Source organism: Cannabis sativa, chromosome 9, assembly GCF_029168945.1.
Source record: "Cannabis sativa cultivar Pink pepper isolate KNU-18-1 chromosome 9, ASM2916894v1, whole genome shotgun sequence".
Taxonomy (NCBI): domain Eukaryota; kingdom Viridiplantae; phylum Streptophyta; class Magnoliopsida; order Rosales; family Cannabaceae; genus Cannabis; species Cannabis sativa.
In genome coordinates, this window is record NC_083609.1 from 2470443 (window position 1) to 2493516 (window position 23074).

The 23074-nt window shown below is 31.9% G+C and overlaps 4 protein-coding genes across 4 annotated transcripts; all 4 read left to right on the top strand.

Moving 5' to 3' along the window:
• LOC115721886 (probable glutathione S-transferase) lies at positions 1-1394 on the top strand. The gene is made up of 2 exons (XM_030650987.2): positions 1-659; positions 903-1394. Exons 1-2 carry the CDS (start codon positions 345-347, stop codon positions 1254-1256), a joined length of 669 nt encoding a protein of 222 aa, XP_030506847.2. The 5' UTR covers positions 1-344; the 3' UTR covers positions 1257-1394.
• A 27-nt stretch (positions 1395-1421) lies between these two features.
• LOC115721885 (probable glutathione S-transferase) lies at positions 1422-3960 on the top strand. Its single transcript, XM_030650986.2, has 2 exons — positions 1422-2231; positions 2881-3960. Exons 1-2 carry the CDS (start codon positions 1908-1910, stop codon positions 3241-3243), a joined length of 687 nt encoding a protein of 228 aa, XP_030506846.2. The 5' UTR covers positions 1422-1907; the 3' UTR covers positions 3244-3960.
• Positions 3961-5778: 1818 nt separating this feature from the next.
• LOC115722241 (protein BLISTER) lies at positions 5779-12881 on the top strand. The gene is made up of 13 exons (XM_030651396.2): positions 5779-6322; positions 7471-8173; positions 8306-8901; positions 9103-9222; positions 9532-9597; positions 10491-10601; positions 10903-10979; positions 11164-11231; positions 11478-11588; positions 11846-12009; positions 12153-12221; positions 12312-12467; positions 12563-12881. The coding sequence occupies exons 1-13, from the start codon at positions 6242-6244 to the stop codon at positions 12641-12643; spliced, it is 2403 nt and encodes an 800-aa protein (XP_030507256.2). The 5' UTR covers positions 5779-6241; the 3' UTR covers positions 12644-12881.
• A 723-nt stretch (positions 12882-13604) lies between these two features.
• Positions 13605-20262, top strand: LOC115723359 (7-hydroxymethyl chlorophyll a reductase, chloroplastic). The gene is made up of 20 exons (XM_061105115.1): positions 13605-13767; positions 13833-13929; positions 14035-14119; positions 14913-15024; positions 15158-15242; positions 15342-15383; positions 15491-15569; positions 15755-15806; positions 15901-15963; positions 16190-16287; positions 16370-16405; positions 16493-16554; positions 17536-17563; positions 17682-17761; positions 17872-17941; positions 18029-18086; positions 18475-18539; positions 18617-18711; positions 18876-18988; positions 19865-20262. Exons 1-19 carry the CDS (start codon positions 13686-13688, stop codon positions 18973-18975), a joined length of 1389 nt encoding a protein of 462 aa, XP_060961098.1. The 5' UTR covers positions 13605-13685; the 3' UTR covers positions 18976-18988; positions 19865-20262.
• Positions 20263-23074: the final 2812 nt, after the last annotated feature.

Here is a 23074-nt window from a genome sequence, read left to right on the forward strand (position 1 = left end):
AAAAAAAAAAACTTACCAAATAAATAATTGTCAAATTTATTTATAGTTTATATATACACCTATTATATTATGTTGTGTAAATGAGCATATCCAAAACAAAAACAAAGTCAACACTATATATGGGAAGTATTTTAAGAATCTGCCATCATCAAACCCAATAATAATAATTTAGTATATCATATATGGATTCGTTTCTCTTGCTATAGTATTTTTAAGCTTATAAAAATCTTAGATTCAAACTTTGAACTTGTTAACAAAACCCCAAAATCGATGCAAGGCTATCTGATTAAATTAATATTTATAATATACAATCACATTTCACAATATTGGAGTGTTTTTGAGATATGGATGAAAATGTGAAGCTACATGGCCATTGGGACAGCCCCTTTAGCTGCAGGGTGATATGGGCACTAAAACTAAAAGGCATACCTTACCAATACATAGAAGAAGACCTTCAAACTAAGAGTGAGTTGCTTTTGAAGTACAATCCAATTCACAAGAAGGTACCTGTGCTTGTTCATGGTGGAAAACCCATCTGTGAGTCCATGATCATCATCCAATACATCGATGACACATGGCCACATATTCGCCCTTTGCTTCCCAAGGACCCTTATCAAAGAGCCTTAGCTCGATTTTGGATCACTTTCTCTGATGACAAGGTAATATTTAGTTAGAGACATAAGTTTTAACTTAAAATGACCAAAAGATAATTTTTCGAGTTTCTCCTAATTAATAAGGGATTCAAAGTCCTCTTCGGGCAAGAGCCCTATAAGTTTGGGTCTAGCTTGTCTAAACTCAAGGAATTAGATCTTCGTCTTCCTAATAATTTTTTATGAGAATATCATTCATTCATATATATTTTCTCCTCTTGTGTTTAACCTATCCTTATTATTGTTACATAGGTTTCTTTGATTTGGAAAGTGTTCACAACTAGTGGTGAAGAACAAGAGAAATGGAAGAAGGAATGTTTAGAGATGTTGAGAACTATAGAAGATGAGGCTCTAATGATGAATAATGAGAAGTATTTCTTTGGAGAAGAGATTGGAATAGTAGATATTTGCTTTGGATGGTTAACTCATTGGTTTGAAGTGATTGAAGAAGTGTGTGGATTGAGGCTACTTGAGGCTCAAACATTCCCTAAGTTACACTCATGGATTCAAAATTTCAAACAACATCATTCCATCAATCAAACTCTTCCTCATTATGATCAAATGGTTATCTATTTTAAGGGTTTGAGGGAAAGGTTCCTAGCCTAGCTACTTAATTTAATATTCCTATAAAATGCTAAATGCATTGTACTGCATATTTTATTTTATGTACTTTGATTTGAGATGGCTTATAATAATTAACAATTGTTTAATCAATTTAACTGTTAAATATTCAATAATTATAGAGATGAATGAAATACATTTGACAGGCCAAAATTTGTTAATATATAAGACTTTATGTAACTAGTACTTGAATTATTTTTTTTTTTTTGAATCAGTAACTAGTACTTGAATTGAACTTAGGGATCATCTTTAATTTTTATGCTAAGGAAAAATTTTGGTACTTTGTTCACAAATAAGTTAAACATACATATACATAAGTGGGGGCAAAACCTTCATTAAATCCAATGCATATAACTTGGAATAATGAAATAATACAGATTTTGATGCAAATAATACTGCCAAATTTTTTAAAGGAATATTTGTAATATTCTAAGAAAGAGACTTTAAGATGAATGAAGTTAAAATAAAAAAGACAAAATTGTGCTCTATTGTTGGAATTAAATATTGATTAACATTAAAAAAAGACCATTGATTAACTAGCCCAAAAAAATCATTGAATAGAAAACTCAATAGTTATCATCTACACTAATTGATATTTATTTGTATTTGCAAGTAATTTTGGTGATTCAAAACTCAATGGAAAAAAATGAAGAAAAAGAAGTGAAGTTGCTTGGATTTTGGCCAAGCCCATATAGTGTAAGAGTGATTTGGGCACTAAAACTAAAGGGAGTCAAATATGAATACATAGAAGAAGATATTCCAAACAAGAGCCAATTGCTTCTTCAATACAACCCAATTCACAAGAAAGTTCCTGTGCTTGTTCATGGTGACAAACCCATTTCTGAGTCTCTTGTCATTCTTGAGTACATTGAAGAAACTTGGCCCCAAAAGCCTCTCTTGCCTAAAGACCCTTACGAAAGAGCTTTGGCTAGATTTTGGGTAAAATTTATAGATGATAAGGTTAGTTTTTTTCTTTGTTTATGCTTTAAATATATTTATGAAAATATTAATGTTCATATTAATCATTAAAAAAAATTAGTTACCATTGACAAAGAAAAGGGTAAGTTATAACAAAGCACTTCATAAAACTTATACCTTTATTATGTATCTTATATTTTCAACTAAACTCAAATCACTCTATCAAACTACACACTATTTTCTTTTTTAAAAACACACACAAACACTATTTCATTTTCACTCTGTTCATATAGAATTTCTCTTTTCTTCAGTCTTCAAAGTTCTAATTTAAATTGTTACTACTACCACTAAGATCTATATCGACGAAATGCCTTGTTGCCTAGGCTCATACCCTATAGATTTTGCAATGACCGTGACACCCTTCTGCTCATCGAGGCCTAGCTAGTACTTGCTCAGATGGCCGAATTTAGGTTATTCATTTGAAATTTCTTTTTAATAAAATAACAAAAATATTGACTCTTTAAACTTTCTAAGAAGATGAATCAAGCACAATTTTAACAAAAAGCAAGAGAAAAATTATTCTTTTGTTTTTGGAAGCTTGATTGCAATCCAAATTTCACCATCATCAAAAACAAAAATTATTCTTTTGTTATTATTTATTTTTCATTTGATACCATTAGTTCAATCGCAGCGCCTCGCTTTCGGTTCATTCTTCACAAGCACTCGCGGTGAAGAAAATGGAGAAAATGCAGCAAAAGAAGTAGTGGAAGTTCTTAAAACTTTGGAAGAGCAATTAAGCCTTGGAAATACTAAGTTCTTTGGGGGAGAGACTATAAACATGGTGGACATAGCAAATGGATGGTTGGCTCATTGGTTTGAATGTGTGGAGCAACTTGTGGGACTCAAATTGTTGGACCCCAAAAATCTGCCTAGGCTCCATACATGGGTTCAAAATTTCAAGCAACTTCCCATCATTAAGGACACCCTTCCTCATTGCAACAAGCTCCTAACCCATATGAAATCAAGGAGGGAAGAGTACTTAATCTCAAAATAAAAGGATTGATGGTGTTCTCAAAATTCCCAACTAGGGTATCTTTGGAAATATCCTTTGCATATTTTAGTTTTTGATCATTGTGTTTGTGTGTATGTTGTCTTATTTAGTTTCATCTTTTGGACCCCATGTAAGCGTTTGAGATTAAGAAGAAAAAATTACATAAATTATTGTTTTTGGTAAAATTTTTACATTTATGCTCTTCAAAGTGTATTTTTTTTTGGGTAAATACCATTTTGGACCCTATATTTTACAAAAGTTACAGATTAGACCATGTGTTTTGTTAAATGACAAAATGAAACCAGTATTTTCCAAAATGGTAAAAATAGGATCCTAAGCTTAATTTTTGACTTTTTTTTTTAATATAACCAACTTGAAGACAATTCTTAATACAAACAAATACAGAATATGTAAACAGTTTTGTCATACCGCTTTTAGATCGGATTATAATTAAATTTTATTTTGATAAAAAAATCAATTCAGGTCCTATTTATACCACTTTAGAAAATACAACGTTCATTTTGTCATTTAACAAAACAGAGAGAGTCCAATTAGTAACTTTTACAAAATATAAGGTCCAAAATGGTATTTACTTTTTTTTTTTATATATATTTTTACAGTATTCTATAAAAATACAAAAAAACCACATGAAAATAATAAGAAAATAACATAAAAAATAATATACAAGTAACAAAAAATCAACAGCAAAATAACAAGAGTACAACATAAAGTACAAAAAAAAAAAATCGTAAAAACGTTTAAAATTTCATACGACTATATTTTTGTAAAAAAAATTAAGTTGTTTTTTTTTTTTTTTTTTTTGTAATTTTTTGAAATTATCCTTATTCTTTTGGTTAATATTTAGATTCATAAAATGATTTTTTTTTTTTTTTTTTTTTTTTTTTTTTTAATTTGATGTTTAAATTATCCTTATTCTTTGTGAATTTGGAGTTTGGAAAAAAAGAGAGAAGAAGCCTGCCCTTTGGTGTCCTGTTTCTTAAGCAAGTACTGTATTCATGAAAGTTTTTGGTCTGTCACTATAAAGAATGGTGATTCTTTTTTGTGGAAAAGTATTATGGAATTTAAAAACATTCTCCTTTAAGGATATATCACTTAGTGGCGAGTCCATTGACTTCTGGCACCAACCTTAGATTCTTTGGCTTCATTTTGAGTACTTCAAGTTCAAGGAATTAATGGTTGGTTTAAGAGGTAAAAGTTTCACTTTGGCAGACATTTCTGAGGAGAGCTCTTGAAAATGAAATAGATAAGTTGTATATACTATATAGTGGATCAAGAAGTCTAATATTCATCAGAGGATTGCTAACTGGCTTTGGAGAATGCTTAATGTGGCCATTAATGGCGTTAGGGGTGAAAATCGGTCAGTTATCGTCGATTTTTACAATTTTATAACCGACCGGTCAGTTACGGTTTTTATTTTACGAAAACCGTAACCGACCGTTTAGAAATTATAACCGTATAAAATCGACCATACGATTTTCGGCGGTTTTTTAGTTTGACGGTTTTTGGTGATTTTGGATAGTTTAGGCGGTTTATTGCAGTTTTAGCAATTTTTTGGTTTAACTATTTTTTAATTTCAAAAACCGAAACCGACCGCTATGTCAAAAAAACCGAAATCGAAACTGACCGCCAAATTCGGTGATGACGTGAAACTGAAAATTCGGTTACGGTCTAGTCGGTTTTGGTTTAGAGAGCAACTTACATTTATTCAAAGATTGTGTTTTTGCCAAAACAATCGGGTTATTATTAAGTTTTATTTTGACAAAAAATTAGTTTAGAGTCTTATTTATACAATTTTAAAAAAATATAGGATCTATTTTGTTATTTAACAAAATAAAGGGTCCAATTAATAACTTTTATTGGTATAAAATAGTATTTACCCTTATCTTAATAATAACTATTTTTTTAAAGGGGAATAATTATTTAAAATAAAAAAATATCTCATTCATTTATTAGTTATCTTTTTATTTAAATTTGTTGTAATTCGAATTAGAATAGAAAAGTGTTAATTTATGACTTCAAAACTCTATAAATAGCAACCTCATCACCACTTCTATTTGATTAAGATTCATTTTTCATTGTTTTCGAAAAAATAAAAACAAAATTAGAATAATAATTTTTCTTAATTGCACATTTTTGTTTTTTAATACGTGGAGGTAGGCTACTACGTGGTTGATTATTTTCAACATCATTATATGTAAGTTATCTTTGTCCAATATTTAAGTTTAACTTAATTGTATTTTTGGTAATGATATTTAAATTCTATTTTTAATAAATTATTAAATATTATTAAATTTTTATTTTTTTATTTAAAAATTAATTTAAATATACTAATAAAAAAAATACTTAAATAATAACTTAATACTTATAAAATTTTTGTAAAAAAATTAAATTTATATTTTTATATAAAAAAAGTTATATTTTAGATTTTAAGATGACATGACATTTAAATTTGAATTTTTTTATCATATATATATATTTAAAATTATTATATATATATTTTATTATTATATATTAGGTGGAAAGAATATCCTAATTTAATTTTTTTCCAAATAAATTAAAATTGAAATTAAAAAGAAAATGCAAAGAACAGAAGGAGAGAGAGATCTGTAAGAACCAAAAATCAATCTCCACAAACACACTCCTCTCCTTCTCTCCGATCTGATCGGACCTTTGTCCCTAATCAATTTTTAGGGTTTTGTATTTTCATATTCAAATACATATATATATATATATTTCAATTTTCAATATATATTTGTTTTGTTTCAAATATACCGACCGTTTGATCATCGAATTCCGTCGCCATTCGCGGATTTTTTTTTTTGGATTTGAAGTGTTGCGCTAGGGTTTTTGGTGCTAATCACTGGGAGAAACATTGTGGATTCTGATTAGAGTTGTGAAGTTGAATGGAATTTTGTTTGTGCAGTGAATTTGGTTAAATTGTATTTGAGCTTTGGGATCTTCATCTTGTTTTGGGTTTTCGATGGCTTCGGCTCAGGTATTGACCAACTCGGTGAGTTCTTCATCGAAGAAGCAAGGCCATTTGGAAGCTGGAAAACGTCGGGTATGGATTTTGTTGGCCTCTTTTGTGTTCAAATTTTTTTAATGGGTTGCGTTTTTGAATTTGGTTTGATTCGAATTATTCACTTAATACTATATTGAAGCTTGATTGTTTATTGATTTGGTTTCCAAATTTTCTTATTTGGTTTCGTTTATCTAAATATATTTGTAATGACGATTTAGAATTTGATGTTTTACGCTACAATGTGGTAATCTCCTATTTGGTATCTAAAGAGTTGATTTGAGCTTAGATTTAGCTTGCATTATGCTTTAGTCAAATTATAACCACGCACTGGGTTTGTATGCCTTATTTCGAAAAAGGGACAGAGGAAACTTGTCTTAGACTGTGGTTACAAGCCAACTTTAACATCTAGACAATACACCTAAAGATAAGTAGTTAGCGAATATGGAATGAAATTACAGCTACCTAAGGTTAACTTAGTGTAGTATGAGGTGCTATTCCCTGGCCAGGTCTTGAAAGGACAATCCCTCAAACCCTCTCAACTTAAATAACCATGAAGCCACCCAGAATTTAATATTTTCCTATACTTCTTCAGCCCCATTATCGATTTTTTGAAGATCCTCCCATTTTTTTCCCAACAGGATAGACAGTAAGGCAATATATTTTCTTTGATGCACATTAAGGATAGACAGTACTTTGTTATTTGTTCTTCATTGAGTTCTTCGGGCTAATGTTGGTTCTAAGTGGGGTTAGTCTCATTTGTGGGGATTTTCTGTCTTTAACAAATTAAGTGGGAAATGCTTTTAGAGTTTTCCTTTATGTAGTTGTGAATGGATTTTTCTTAAGAATTTTCAACATGTGGATTAACAAGTTATTTGATTTCTATCATTTTAGTAATTTTTCTTATAGTGTTTCATCAAAATATTATTTTCTTATAGTTTTTCTAAGTGGGGTTAGTCTCATTTGTGGTGATTTTCAGTCTTTAACAAATGGATCGTGAAATGCTTTTAAAGTTTTCCTTTATGTAGTTGTGAATGGATTTTTCTTAAGAATTTTCAACACGTGGATTAACAAGTTATTTGATTTCTATTATTTTAGTAATTTTTCTTATAGTTTTTCATCAAAATATTATTTTCTAGAAGAAACCAATCGATTATGGTGTTCCTTTATTTATTATAAACTTGTTGTAGCTTGAAGAGTTCCGGAAGAAAAAAGCAGCTGAGCGTGCTAAGAAGACTTCATCAACCAGCCAGAACCAGAAGTCTGAACTCAATTTAAATGAAAAACAACCTTTAGAAACTGAACATGAACGAGCTACATATTCAAGTGGAGCTGGTACATCAGATGGACATGGCAACACTGTTACTGAAACTGCATCTGTAGTATTAAACCATAATGAAAATTTAATTGATTCTTTCCAGAAAAGTGAGCAAGTTTCTTTAAATGCCAGCCACAGTAATCAGTTTTTATCTAATGATTATAGTTCGCTGTCTTTAGATCAGACCCTAAAGCACACAAGTAATGAAGAATCTAAGAGATATGGTGATTTAGGTTTTGGTGGACCTCTAGATGTCGATCAAAGTCATGGTAAAAAGGGGAACAGTAATGACCTGGAGAATTATACTGGAGGCTTAGTTAGATTTCCATATGGGACACCTGGCCAGTCCATTCCTTTACACTCACAAGGCAGTCAAGGTTTTGAAAGCAGTATTAGTCAACTTGGTTTCCATCAGAGTGAGGAATCCCACTCGAAAGAAAAGTTGTCAGAGGATTATGCAATTTCAAATACTGGTTCTTCTCGTGTTTCTGTTTCAAGTCAAAATTCTATTGGCACGGTACAGCAAAGTGAACCTAGTAATGTTGTTGGCTCTAAATCTTCTTCCCTGTATGAAGGTACGTTTATACTTTGGAATTATAATTTCAAGTTTTTACAATAATTCAATAATATTTCACGGTCTTTAGTTTTCCTGATATCTATACTCTGAAGGAAGATACTGATCATTAGCCTTTTTGATTTCATGGTAGACCTGATTCGACCAACCACAAACAGAGCTGAATTTGGACACAACATGTTTGATAGTGGGACCTTCAGGGATACCCTATTTCCCAAATCAGGCAAAGAAAACATTAGTAGCTCTGTTATTGGTTTATCTGGTATGGACAATGGGGCTGGCCAGACATTTGGTGCGAGCTTTCAATCTGATTTTCGAAGTTCTCCCAATCATGTACCACTTTACCCGGTGACAAATGAAGCTAGTTCAAGACGATCTCGCCCTTCCTTTCTTGATAATCTTAACTTTCCTAGAGCATCTTCTGGAACTCATTTGGAACAAGATGAACATATTAAAGATTCATTTAATTCCAACAGTTTGAAATCGAAAAGCATGGATATCCTAGAATCTTCTCCTTTTGATAAGCCATCCATTTATTCTGAAAGTTTAGGTCAACTTTCAAAGCTTGACTCCCATAGCAATTCATATGCATTTGAATCTTCAATGAGTTCAGTTTCTGATAGTATTGTGAGTGACCTGCCAAAACCATCTGTATATGAAAATGGCATGGAGAGGAAACATGATTTTTACTTACCAAAGCAGAATGAAGACTTTACAGCTCTGGAACAGGTACCCCGCTTTGTTATTTCTATATAATTTAGTGTTCATTGGTTCCCCACCAAGGAGAACTAGTGACTAGGTGTTTGTTGGCATTGGAAAAAGTACTGTTTACAGTCACTTTTGTTTCCCATAAGAAGCTTTGGTTCAAGTTTTTAGAGATTTTATTTTTTTAGCCATCCTTTTACTCATGTCTTGTTTTGGTTTACATAGCATATTGAGGATTTGACGCAAGAAAAATTCTCCTTGCAACGTGCACTTGATTCCTCCCGCACTTTAGCAGAGTCATTGGCTTCTGAAAATTCATCTCTTACAGACACGTATAACCAACAGGTCAGCTTGCAAATCATGATTCGGTCGCATTGCACTTGTATAATTTTGTTGCATTAAATTGTTAAGGGTTGAAAAGATTTATGATGCTACATGTTTTTGTAAAATTCATATTTTTTATGACCTGTATAAGAACTCTAATTGTCTTACTTTTAATTTTCTAATAGTTGTAAAATCTGATTATTCAACTACCTTTATTTTAAAAACAAGTTTTCTGTGGCAGACCAGCTATGTTGTTTCACTCTTTCAAATAAAAAATAATAAAATTGCATTTTATCTAAATAGTTTCATTTTTTTTTTTGTATTTTCCAGAGAGGTGTTGTTGATCAACTAAAATCTGACATGGAAAAGTTACAGGCAGAAATCAAGGCCCAATTGGTTTGTACTAATTCTCTCCTTACTGCCTCTAAGGCTTACTAGTCAGTAATAGTTCCTTTACATTTTCATGTAGAATTTCTGATGACTATGGAAGGATGAAATCCTTATGGAATTTATCTGTAGTTGCAATATTTGGATTATTTCATTAGAGTGATAAGGAGATTTTTTAAAGAAAGTTGAAGGTTTTTTTTTTTAAATGTGATTGATCATTCATATGGATTTCTTCTATTAGGATTTACTTGTGAGTCCTTGTTATGCATTATCTTTTTTGCCAATGAAATATTTCTGCTATATGAGGACATCTTCTCATCTCATGTTACCTTGAACTCTTTTCATATATTATTTTTATTAACGTTTCTCGTGTCTTCTACTCAAACTATGTGAATAAGTAAACGACAAACTTAGGGAAGATTTAGGAATTCACATTTCAATGGGAATGCTGTAGAGGTAGTTTCAAAAGACTATTGTTGTTTTGTCGAAAACTTTGTGAATTTGAAAGTTTAAGAACAAATGAGTACCGTAGCTCATGGTACGTTGTAATTTGAACAAATGTTAAAAATATCCCGTAATTGTAAGGGAAGGAGTAACTGTGAAAGAAATTAAACAAATAAGTGACTTCAGACTTCTGTAGAGTGCATAACAATGGGGTTAGTAGATAAGGGTTGGTGGCTTAGACAAATTTTAGGTGTTTGTGATGATCATGATTCCCTAGATATGTTGAAGTCTGTTGTAAAAATAAGATTTTCGTATTCCACATGGGTTTCCCACCTTGTTTGAGTACTGCAAGTGTCATTTTATACTTTCAATCAATTAATCTCCTATTTTTACTATGTTGTATAACTTGTTCTCTCTGGGTCGTATGAATTTTGACTGTATTTTTTTTTATAATATAGATGGAACTTGAGGCTGTTAGAAATGAATATACAAATGCACAACTAGAATGTAATGCCGCTGATGAACGCTCTAAGTTACTGGCTTCAGAAGTAATCAGCTTAGAGGAGAAGGTATGGTGCTTTAGTTTTCTTCTGACTTCTTTAAGACAATGAATTTTATCGGCATGGATTGCTGTGAAGGAATTTGGTTTCTACCTGATAATATTGTGGTTGGAAATTATATTACTATTTAGAAACACATTTAATTTTGATTTCTATCTCACTGATTAGTTTATGTTCTGTAATCTTCGATTAGTTGCATTTTATACCTACAAGGCTATTACGTGCATGGTTGTGGAAGTACATATGTGACGCTGAAAGCTTTCATACTTAATTTTTTTTAACACGACTATGCTCTCAATTGTTTGTGTAGGCACTTAGATTGAGATCTAGTGAGCTAAAGCTTGAGAGGCAATTGGAGAACTCACAAGCTGAAATCTCTTCGTACAAGTATGATTTTTTTTCTCTTTTTTATTGCGGATGAGATTTTATGATTTGTGACTTGTTTATGTTTTTTATCTGGTCCGTTTGCTGGCAAGATACATCTTTGTACTGGATAAACCTTTCTACAGTCAATTATTTTTATTTAACACAATCTTTTCATGAAGTAACTGTTGAATTTGAAATGTTACAGGAAGAAATTGTCTACCATAGAGAGGGATCGTATGGACTTGCAGTCAACTATTGAGGCTCTTCAAGAAGGTTAGTGTTATAATATTATGAATTAAGGTGCCACTTTTGTCACTTTATATGCTAGGTTGTGCTACTAATTTATGCCAAATGAGAGTGGAAAAAGCAAGGGTTAATTGAAACTGCTATAACAGTTATGACAAGGTTTTAGAACTTTACAAATTTGCATTTGTATTAAGGGAATGCAATGTGTTCATTTAAATACTTGAAATTTAGTTTGATGATATTCTTATATGTCGCTTCTTGTTATTTGGGCAGAGAAAAAGCTGTTGCAGTCTAAGTTACGCAAAGCTTCCACTAGTGGAAAATCCGTTGATATTACCCAAAGTACTCATAAAAAAGATGAATCTACTTCTACCGAAGATTTAGGTAATAATTCTTACATTGAGAAGTCTCATTGGGATATTGCTGTTTACATACATTTCAGAATATTAATTGTGCTTAAAACTAATTTTATCATGAAAAAATCTTAGTTTGCTATTTCTTGTCTGTGATAACAGCAGCTTGTTGTCCATGTGATAAATATGCTGTTTTGTTATTAAGAATAACTGTAGATTACTAGTTCACATTGTCTTTTACTCTTTTCCCTTGTTTGGGTGTAAGCTTACTAGTTTGAATCCACACAGAAAATGAAAATACCAATACCAATACCTCGGGTCCGGTAGTGCAGGATACACCTTTTATTGGAATTGATGCCTCCAGTTCTTCGATGTTGCCTGACAATAATTATTCAAATATACCTTCTGATCAGATGAGAATGATTCAAAACATTAATGCATTAATTGCAGAGGTACCGTTTTTCTAGTATTTTCTAAAACGGTTAATTTCTTGCATGATATGTTTTTTTTCTGCTCAGATTTTATTAAGCTCAGAAATTCGATGGTGTTTGGTTCATAATTTTGCTAACTAAATAACTACATTTGTCTCTTGCAGTTAGCTATGGAGAAGGAAGAGTTGGTTCAAACTTTGTTGTCCGAGTCGTCTCAATGTTCGCAGTTGAAGGTAATGCAGATGTGATTTTTCTCTTTCTTTATTGGTTAAAGCTTTGTTGGATTAACATATTTGCTGCTTATGATTTTTCGATGAGTGAAGGAGTTGAACTATGAGTTGACCCGAAAACTTGAAGCACAGACTCAAAGATTAGAGTTTTTAACTGCTCGAAGTATGGCTAATGAGAATATACCTGCAAGACAACCTAATTCTCAGGATGTTCGCGAGAACATTCAATACGCCGATGAAGGTGACGAGGTAAGCAATCTGGTGAATCACTTGCATTAAAAAAAAAAGAAACATAAATTGGGCATTTTCGAAAAACTATTTTGAGTTTGTTCTTTTTGTACTAGGTGGTAGAGAGAGTGTTGGGATGGATTATGAAGCTGTTTCCGGGAGGACCGTCGAAACGAAGAACCAGCAAGCTCATTTGAGTGTCAAAGAGTCAAAGTACTACAGTTTTGGAGTTTCAACTACTCTGCAATTGAGAGATAGTAAAATGAAATATGTGTATATTGTGATCCCATTCTTTTTTCCAATAGAAAGAAAGAAAGAAAGAAAATGAGGTTGTTTTTTTTGAGAGAGAGACATATTATTATTCCCCTTTTGTTGGTTAATCTCACGTGTCATTTGTTTTTAACTATGAACAATAAAGAAATTGCTTTATTGACATCTACTACTACAACAACTACTATTAGTCTATTATATCTTTAGAAGTAATGGTATATTGGTATACACTATATTCAATATAATATAGATATATGGGATGAGAAGTTGTATTATTCAATTGTTATTAATTAGTATAACAATTAGTACTTATTTTGTTACTTATTGTACTTCTATATAAACTATTCTTCATTCAATCAATCAAATATAGATCTTTATTCCTATAATAGTTGATTTATCTCTCTTTCTCTATCTAAAAACAATTTCACAAAAGAGTAGTATTCTAGATTTGAGATAAATTTCATACTTATGCCAGCAACAAATTGTTATGAATTATTTTTAATTTTATTTACTTTAAATAATTTATGAATTTTATTGTTATATTGTTTGAAATATTTAAAAAAAAATTTATTGTTTATTAAGATTACTTAGATACATTTTCTTATACATAAATTTAAATCTAGATTAAATATATACTTAGTATATAGTGTAATTTTTAATTCTCATTCTATTAAAAATTACACTATCATAATAAGCTAGTCTCCCAAAAATAAAAACATAAATTTTCTACACTACCCAACACATAGTAAATAATTAGTGATTTTAATTTAGATTTTTAAACAAAAAGTAATTTTACAATAAATAAATAAATAAAAATTATTACTTTTAAGAGAGTAAAACTACTCAAACTGTCATAACTGTCATAAATAAAACAAATAAAATAATAATAATAATCCCCAAATAATATGTGGTGGTGGTGATTGGTGAAGTCCTTTTTGCTCTGCTTCTTCTTCTTCTTCTTCTTCGTCCATGGCTTCCTTCATCTCCAACCTCTCTTCTCCTTTCTCATTCTCCATTGTTTCTTCTTCTTCTTCCTCTTCTTCCCCTAAAGGTAGCACTTTTCACTCTTCTCTTCTCTCTTTTCTATGTACTGATTTTGTATGTGGAACTTTCCAGATGGGAAGCCAAACTCAGTGAAGCTTAGAGATGATTGGAGGCAACGCTCCAAACCCATTCCTTCTGGAGGGACTTACCCAGCTAAAGACCATTGCAGGTTCTGTTTCAAGATCACTTTTTTAGCCATACCCATTTCTGCATTTTTTGTTAATTTTTCTTCTGATTATGGCATTTTCTTTTCCTTTTTCCTTTTTTTGGGCAGTCGTTGTGGGTTGTGTGATACTTATTATATTGCCCATGTCAAGGATGCTTGTGCTTTCTTAGGTGATGGCATGTCTCGAATTGAAGTAAGTAGGAACTCAAATTTATACTACTTTTTTCTTCTTGTTAATCACACTTATTATACTCAAATTTAGGCATGTTTATGTAGAGTTCCATGTTAGAGAGTCTCATATCGATAAATAATGTGCCGGAGCTTAGGTTGAATTTGGTTGGAAGGAATGAAAAAAAATAAGAATAGGAATAGAATGAAATGAAATTTAAGAGGTATAAAAAAATTGATAAAAAAATAATTAAATTTTATTCATTTTATATTGGAATGATGTTTCTTCTATTTTAAAATGGAGTAGTCATTCTACGAGAATAAAAATTATTCTTAAAAATTATTCCATTGAAATGACATTTCGATTCTTAAAAATGTAACAAAACAAAGGAATTGAATAAAAATCGATTCATTTCCATTCCATTACCTTTTATAACCTCCAACCAACACAACCTTAATACCATATATAAGATACATTGGCTACTCTACTTTAGCTGATTGGTTTTGTGATAAAACTCCATACATTTTACCGTACACTAAACCTTATGATATTCAACTTTCTCAACCATACTCTGAAACCGTATATAAATAGCATATTATTAATATCTGAGACATGTTTATGTCGAGTACCCAATACTATGATTTTTGTTTTGTTTTCTGTTTTTGGTTTATGACTTAGAAAACTAAACTAGCATTGTTTGTTACATTGGTCTAAATCAGCTAAAAATGTTTTTGTTTGACTCCCAAGTTATACACTCTATTTCAAGTGTGGTTGTTAGAATAATACTAATTTCTTTTCATGCTTTCTTCTAACTTAGAGTTTGGAACCCATTGTACATGGGAGAGGAAGGAACATGGATTCCTTAGATGAGACTTACTTCGGTGTCTACCATGAGCTGCTATATGCTCGGAAAACTAAGCCTGTAGAAGGTAAGTTCTTCTATACATTTTACATAATGATCACAAGTTTTTTGTGTTTCTGATTTTGATTCTGTCAACTGCATTACTGTGTTCGAATCACAAAGTCAACTTATGTTGTTCAAGTTTAATCCCTTAATTGTAGGTGCTCAATGGACTGGTATAGTAACAACAATAGCTATAGAAATGCTTAAATCAGGCATGGTAGAAGCTGTAATTTGCGTACAAAGGTGCTGATACAGAAGTATTCTAGCTTGAAAAATACCGAAATTAACAGTTTTTCGTGCCATTTGTCTGAGTGTTTGTCATTAATTTTTTGATTGTCACAGTGATCCAGATGACAGGTTCACCCCAAGGCCCGTCTTAGCAAGGTTTGCGTTATTGGTTTTAAAATTCGTTGTCTACACATTTGGTTTAGTTTCATTAAGTACATATATACTCTTATGTATTACCCTTATCCTTTTCTGTTCTTTCCTAGGACACCAGAGGAAGTTCTAGCTGCTAAAGGTGTTAAACCAACATTGTCTCCCAATCTGAATACCCTTGCCTTAGTTGAGGTGTCTGTGTTCTTGTTTCTTCATCAGTATCATTGAAGTGATATAAATGCTTATCTCTGCATATCTTCATCTTCTGTTCAGTTATAAATTCAGTGAAAATTATCATTTGGAGAAATAAAAAATATTGTACATGGAATATAAATTTATAGGCTGCAAGTGAAGTGATCTTATTTTATGTGAAACAGGCTGCAAATGTTAAGCGTCTTCTTTTCTGTGGTGTCGGTTGCCAAGTGCAAGGTAAGCTTTGTATTTCGAATAAAAGTGTGTTGTTTTACTTTTTCTCTGTTGTGACTTGTACCATTGTAATGCAGAGTAATTTCTTAAACTGCAGCATTAAGAGCTGTGGAGCATCACTTAAATTTGGAAAAGCTCTATGTGCTGGGAACTAATTGTGGTAATTATCTTCAGTTGAGATCCTTAATTCAGTTACTCTGTATGAAATGTGTTATGTGGTGTTGATTGGATTAGCTTAACTAATTGCTGAAAAGTATCGATGTTGAAGAAAATTACATACTCGAAAACTATTGCATGCATGCTTTTAATGAGAATATGTTCTAACCAGAAATTCAATATTTTTGCCTGTAAATTGAGATGAATCTTCTTTGGTTCATACTTAACAGTTGACAATGGTACTCGACAAGGACTTGATAAGTTTCTGAAGGCTGCAAGTAGTGAACCCGAAACAGTTTTGCATTATGAATTTATGCAAGATTATAAGGTTTGTGTTACAGCATCCTTTCTGTACTTATGACCATTTAATATTTCTTAAATACTGAAAAACTGTTCTTGTACTTTAACAGGTTCATTTGAAGCATCTCGACGGTCACATTGAAGAGGTAACAAACACAATCCTAGTAAGTTTAATTTGGTCTTTAGTCTCCCATTATACTGCTTCATCCAATTTCAAAATGTTAATCGAGCAGGTCCCTTATTTCTGTCTACCCGCAAATGACTTAGTTGACGTTATTGCACCATCTTGCTATAGGTAATTTCTTGTTATGTATTTTGGAATGCCCTTGGTGCCATTTTGATACTACTAACCAGAAATCAAAGTGTTAACTCTCATATCAGTTTGTGTCAATTATATTAGCCAAAAGTGTCTACACAACAGCTCTTAGTTGTTATTCAATTTACCATAAGATAAAGAATCAACAGAAAAAGAAGCTTTTTTTATTGGATAGTTCCTTAGTGCCTACTTCACAAACAGTGGCATTTTATTGTTAGAATAAATAGGATTTATCTTCCGAACTATTCATTCTACTTAGTTATGCCCTTTCTGTTAGTTTTAATCCTACATGGCTAACGAAATGCTTATATGACATTTTGTTAGTGCCAATATGGCATGTCACGTCAACGCCACATGTATAAATTCAATAAAAGGATAAATACCATTTTGGACCCTCTGTTTTACAAAAGTTACCAATTGGACCCTGTGTTTTGTTAAATGACAAAATGAACCCTGTATTTTCTAAAATAGTACAAATAGGACCCTGAATTGATTTTTTGTCAAAATAAAGTTTAATTATAATCCGATCTAAAAGTGTTATGACAAAACTGTTTACATTTTTTGTATCTGTTCGTATTAAACATTGTCTTCAAGTTGTTGTATTAAAAAAAAAAAAGTTGTCAAAAATTAAGCTCAGGATCCTATTTTTACTATTTTAGAAAATACAGGGTCCATTTTGTCATTTAACAAAACACAGGGTCCAATCTGTAACTTTTGCAAAACACAGGGTCCAAAATGGTATTTATACTTCAATAAAATTATAAACTAAAAATTAAAAAACCATTTTGTTAGCTACGTAGGATTGAAACAGGCAAACGGGGTATAACTCAATAGAATATGGAAAGTGATAGTAGTTTAGGGGGATTAATCCTATTTATTCTTATTGTTATTCTTTGTTGTTTTTTGTTTTGGCTGAGAAAATAGTATGTTAATTAGTTTCAACTTTTTATTGTTCTACAGCTGTTTTGACTACACAAATGCTTTAGCGGTAAGCTTCATTTTAACAGTCAATCTCTCTTGTTCTTCTTATTATTTATTGAATCCCTTAAGAAGAGCTACATACAAGTGTTAAATCAAACTTTGTTTACATGTATATTCAACTTCAGGATCTTGTTGTTGGGTACATGGGTGTACCGAAATATTCTGGAATAAGCATGACACAACATCCCCAATATGTTACTGTAAGGTAACACATTCTTTCATTCTATAACACATAAACACTTTTTCTCTTTAGTATCATTGTTCTGTGGCTTGGCTTGAACTAAAACCTGTGTCTGTTTCCATACAAATCGATAGAAATGAACGCGGGAAAGAAATGCTCGGCCTGGTTGAGAAGTATTTGGAGATCACCCCAACAATTAGTAGTGTAAAATCCTTGGCTGGCTATATCCCATTATCCCTCATGTTTTTTCAATGTTACAACTTTGTTTAAAAATTGTATATTTCGTTTCAGGGTCAGCGCCAACCGTTTGTTGTGGAAACTGTCAAGGCAGATGATAATGCTAAGTTGGGTAAGTGTAGTATTTTCTAGTCATAAGGCCTTGAATGAACATATTTATACATATTATGATAGAATATTCCGATCTTTATTCTGAAAAACAGTGACAAAGTTACAATATCGAGCTTTCAAGAGACTCGTCTCTCCAAAATACAACCTTTGGAGAGAGTTGTTCTCTCCTTAGACTTATTCTATTCTATTTCATCGCGATAATTTGGCGCATTGTTCTGAATTGCAACTTTCTTATCGAAAATTTATTGATGATCATTCATAGTGGTATAAAAGAAATGCATAATGCAATTCACTACAACTACCACATTTGAGTCTTGAGATGTTGAAAGGGAAATATTTTGATTTATGTGCTCTTTCAGATGATCATTTTTGTTGGTTTTCGCTTTTAGGTAGAGGACCTTCTCAGCCTGCTCCTAAGTTTGTAGGCAATCTGATAGCTTTCCTTCTAAATTTGGTAAATATTCTGCTTGTGTATTTTGAAACAAAAATAACTAAAGGGAACTTCAGTTTAACTGGATTTGTTTGGTCTAGATTGGCCCGAAAGGTCTGGAATTCGCCCGGTATTCACTCGATTACCACACCATCAGAAATCATTTGCACGTAAATCGCTTTTGGGGCAAACAAAGGTACACTACTCATGAATTGTAAACATATATGTTGTCATGTTGTTGTGATTGTTTGTTGTGTAATTTTTCGAGTTTTTTTATACAAAGTACTTATAATCGCACTTTTTTCACAGAATATTTTTGTCATTTTATGAAAATACCCCTAATTTTTTGTTTATTCGCAGAGCGGATAGGCACACTCCTTCCTATGCAAAGAGGATTGTTGATATGTATAACAAGAAGGGTGAAATCAATCAAATGATTTCAGAAAGTATAGATAGTTGATGAAGAAATACAGGTAAGAACTTGGAACTTCCATGTATGAAGAATTACTTTTCACTTTTCAACAACATACATAGACACATTTTTGTTTTTTATGTTGTTGATTATTATTCCATGTAATGTTAATGCAATACTTCAGTGTTAATGAGTGGCTTTGAAACTAATAAGATTTGTATGCAGAATTTTTGGTCCATATATTTTTTTTTTCTCACATCCTGCGAACACATAATTGTACTATGTTACGGCCGATCCTGAAATTAGTGGGTCATAAGAAAAAATATTTTTAGGCCCCTATTTAGAAAAAATATTGTATTTTTAAAAATTAGTAAAAAAATATGTATTTTTAAAAGGGGTATTTTTTTTGGGCCTTTGGACTAAGTGGGCCCTAGGCATAGGCCTATTCCGCCTATGCCCAGGGTCAGGATTGCTACCATGCAATTTCATTTTTTCGGATGTTTGAATAGTTTTTTGAATCCTATGGTGTAATTGTAATAGAATTAAGAGTGAATACCATTTTGGACTCTGTGTTGCAAAAGATACAGATTAGACTATTTGTTTTGTTTAATATTTGAACCTTGTATTTTTCAAAATAGATTCTGAATTTAATTTTCGTCAATTTTGTTTTTATATAACCAACCTAAAACTAGTTCCTAGCTCAAACAAATGCAAAAAATATAATTATTTAACACTTTCAGGCCAGGTTATTATTAAGTTTTAATTTGACAAAAATTAGTCTCAAGGTTTGTTTTATACTATTTTGAAAAATACAGAGTTTGAGTTATCATTTAATAAAAACAAAAGGATTAATTGGTAACTTTTTCAAAATACATTAAATCTATTCATTTTATCATTGTTTTTAGTCTAATATGCTTTGTTTTTGTTTGTAAAAAAGGGAATCTATGTTGTTGTTGCACTCGAGCATGACGATGAAATAGAAGGGAATCTATGCTATGCTTTTGGAACCACAGATGAAATAGAAGGGAATCTATGCTATGCTTTTGGATCAATGTTCAAAAGGAAAATTATTATGTTATGAACATACAAGGAAGCATATATAAATTAGAGATGAATGGAATCTCTAGCACAACCCATATGGACATTTTACCACCAAATGAACACCACCATAGTTGATTGATTTGATAGGTTGTTTTGTGCTCTTTGTGGGTCAAGTTGTGTTCACTAGTGTGACTCGAATCTTAGGGCTTTATTTCTTATGTGTTTGGCATGCACTATCTGATGAGAAGTGTTACTATTAATCTTCTATGAGATCACCATCTAGCTATTATTGAATCTACATTTTTAAGTTTTACTAATTTCCACTACAAAAATTGGCATTATACCTACATCGGACCACTATCAGACCTTCATCTTTAACCACTAAATTACATTACTATATATATTCATCATCGTACCTTATCGTACCATATACAAAAAAAAAAATCATTGAAAAAGCAAATTTCACCAAAATTCAATTTTTTACCAAATAATAAACAAAAAACACAAAGAAACTATAGATCATTTGAATGGATAATTTAGAGTTTGAATGGATAATTTAGGGTTCGAATAGATAATATTTTTTTTTTTAAAGAAAAAACTAACCTTCAACATTCGCAGTTCGTAGGTGGTTGTTGGTGGTTGGGAAAACTTTGTGGGTGGCGCTCAGTGGTTGGGGAACTCTATTGGTGGCACAAGGTGGTTGTGATGCTTCGTGGGTGGCCCTTGCGGGGCTCAGGGTTGAAATTTGGTGGTGGTTTTGTGTCATTTCAGCTTAGGGAAGAAGAGAGCGAGAGAGAAAAGAGAGCAGAGAGATGAGTGGGGAATTTCTAAATGGGAATGACATTTTTGGAATAGGGGGAAATTGACCTATTCCACCAATATTGGTACACATAAGTTTAGAGAATTAATTTTCCTCTAATGTATGCATACATAATCAAAATTTCTATTTATATATACGTATAATTTAAAAAATCGAAAAAGGTTAAAAAAAAATTATTATTCACTCAGAAAAAGAAAAGTTCTTGCTCATGTGCTGAGATAAACTCAATAACATATTATATAGTTATATTATATTAACCCATACTAATCCTTGTGTGTGGTGGAAGATCTAGAAAACCAAGGTTTGAGTTTGACGTCACCAACCCAAGAATACAACTTACGAAAAGATTCGATGATACCCTAATTCATTTTAAGAGGAAAATATATTTCCTTTCATCTTTTTATTTCATATTTAATCTATATACATATGGAGATCCTTGGGTATGAGTACGATGATAATCTAAATAAATACTTCCGTTGCGTACTTGATTTAGTACTACAAAACTAATACCAAATTAGGTGGCTTCCCTGTCCACATCTCTTAGGGTGTTTTGAACTTATATGCTACTGAAGAACATCTATTAATTAGGTAGGATGCTATCATAAGGGGTTCCCTAAAATGGTCTCTCTAGACTAGCTTCCAACAACAAGCACCTAACTCTCTCTCCATGAGAGTTCTATTCATCCTCTCAGCAATGTTATTTTGCTGATAGTTTTCCACCACTGCATATGCCTTCACTTCTGTTATGGTCAAGGTATCCTTCCCATACAAAATCGTGTTTGCAAAATTTTCATACATATTTGGCAGTTGGGAGCTAAGCAATACAATTGATTGGTCTTCATCATCATTCTTTACTCCAAGATTGTTAAGATCTTGTTTAAGTCATCTAAATGTTTCCTCAATTCTCTGATTTTTTCCATCTGAAGTGTGTTCAATCTCTTGTTTAGATACAATTCATTTGCAAGAGATTTTTTCATGTAGATGTTAGGCTAAAATTAGTCTAAGTTTCGGGTCATATTTTCGGTTAGTTTTCACTCTTTGTTTCTAGTTTTAGGGCTATTTTATGCTTGATTCTTTTGTTTCAGGTCCTTGGGTGTTTAAAGAAAGTATGTACAAGAATTGAGGACAAGTGGTGAAAGAATCGAGAAGAAAAACCAAGATTGGTGTCTCTGCCTGTTCCAGTCGCGACGGGGAATTTGCCAGTCGCGACGGGAACTGGCAGCGAAAATCTCAAAGTTTCAAAGTTTAACCCCGTCGCGACGGGGACTTTGCCAGTCGCGACGGGGGCTTTGCCAGTCGCGACGGGGACCCAGAGACGGGATTTTTGGGCAGTTTTGTAATTTCACGAATTTTAAGGATGAGACTTGGTTTAAATAGATGGGGTTCGTGGAAATTAGGGATTATTCAGATTTAGAGCCCTAGAAACAAAGGAGGAGGCTAGAAGAGCAGCTTGTGGCGACCCAGATCAATTGCTTCAACTAGTTCTTTCTCTTCTCTTTAATTTTTCTATGCTATTTTCTGTTTCAATGTTAATTATGGATTTGATTATGGATGTTTTGAACTAAACTCCTATTTAGGGAGAATGATGAATGTTGTTTAAGTTTTTCCTAGTTAATGAATAATTGTCATTCCTCCATCTTGATTGTGAACACTATTCATATTGGTGTTTAATTTCCATGTGCAAGATTGATCACCTTTTACATGTTTTATGATCTCAATTCGAAATCTGAAAAGTGAGAATTGAGAATGCTAAAATTGGATAGTCTAGGTTTTGATGTGAAACGAAAGTATTTACATAGCCTTTGTGACATTTAGATTATTGCTTAATGTTGATTTCATGTTAGTTTAATTAAGAGATTAATTAGAGAGCATGAGATTTAGAACCTAGAAGATCTGAAAAGAGCTAGGTTAATTTATAATCTGTCATTCATTTCAAGAGAAGGATAGCAATTAGACATTAACATTGGTAACTTAACAACAGGATTCGTCTCCCTAATCTCTCATCTTGATTAATATTCACTTGTTTCTTTAAGTTTCTTGAATTTCTTTCTTCCTTTTTCAATCATAAATACTTTTGATTTGCCAAATAGAATTATAAGTATAGTTTAGTAGTAATTAATCCAATTCCCTGTGGTTCATTGTGACAGTCAGTAGTCCCGTGATCCGTAAGGGGAAACACCGGGTAAGCTGTGCAATCCCACACCGCCTGGGGAAGGTCAAGTGGGATGATTCAGAGACTGTGTAGGTATGGGACTACACAGTTGAGGAGAGCTTAAATGGATTGAT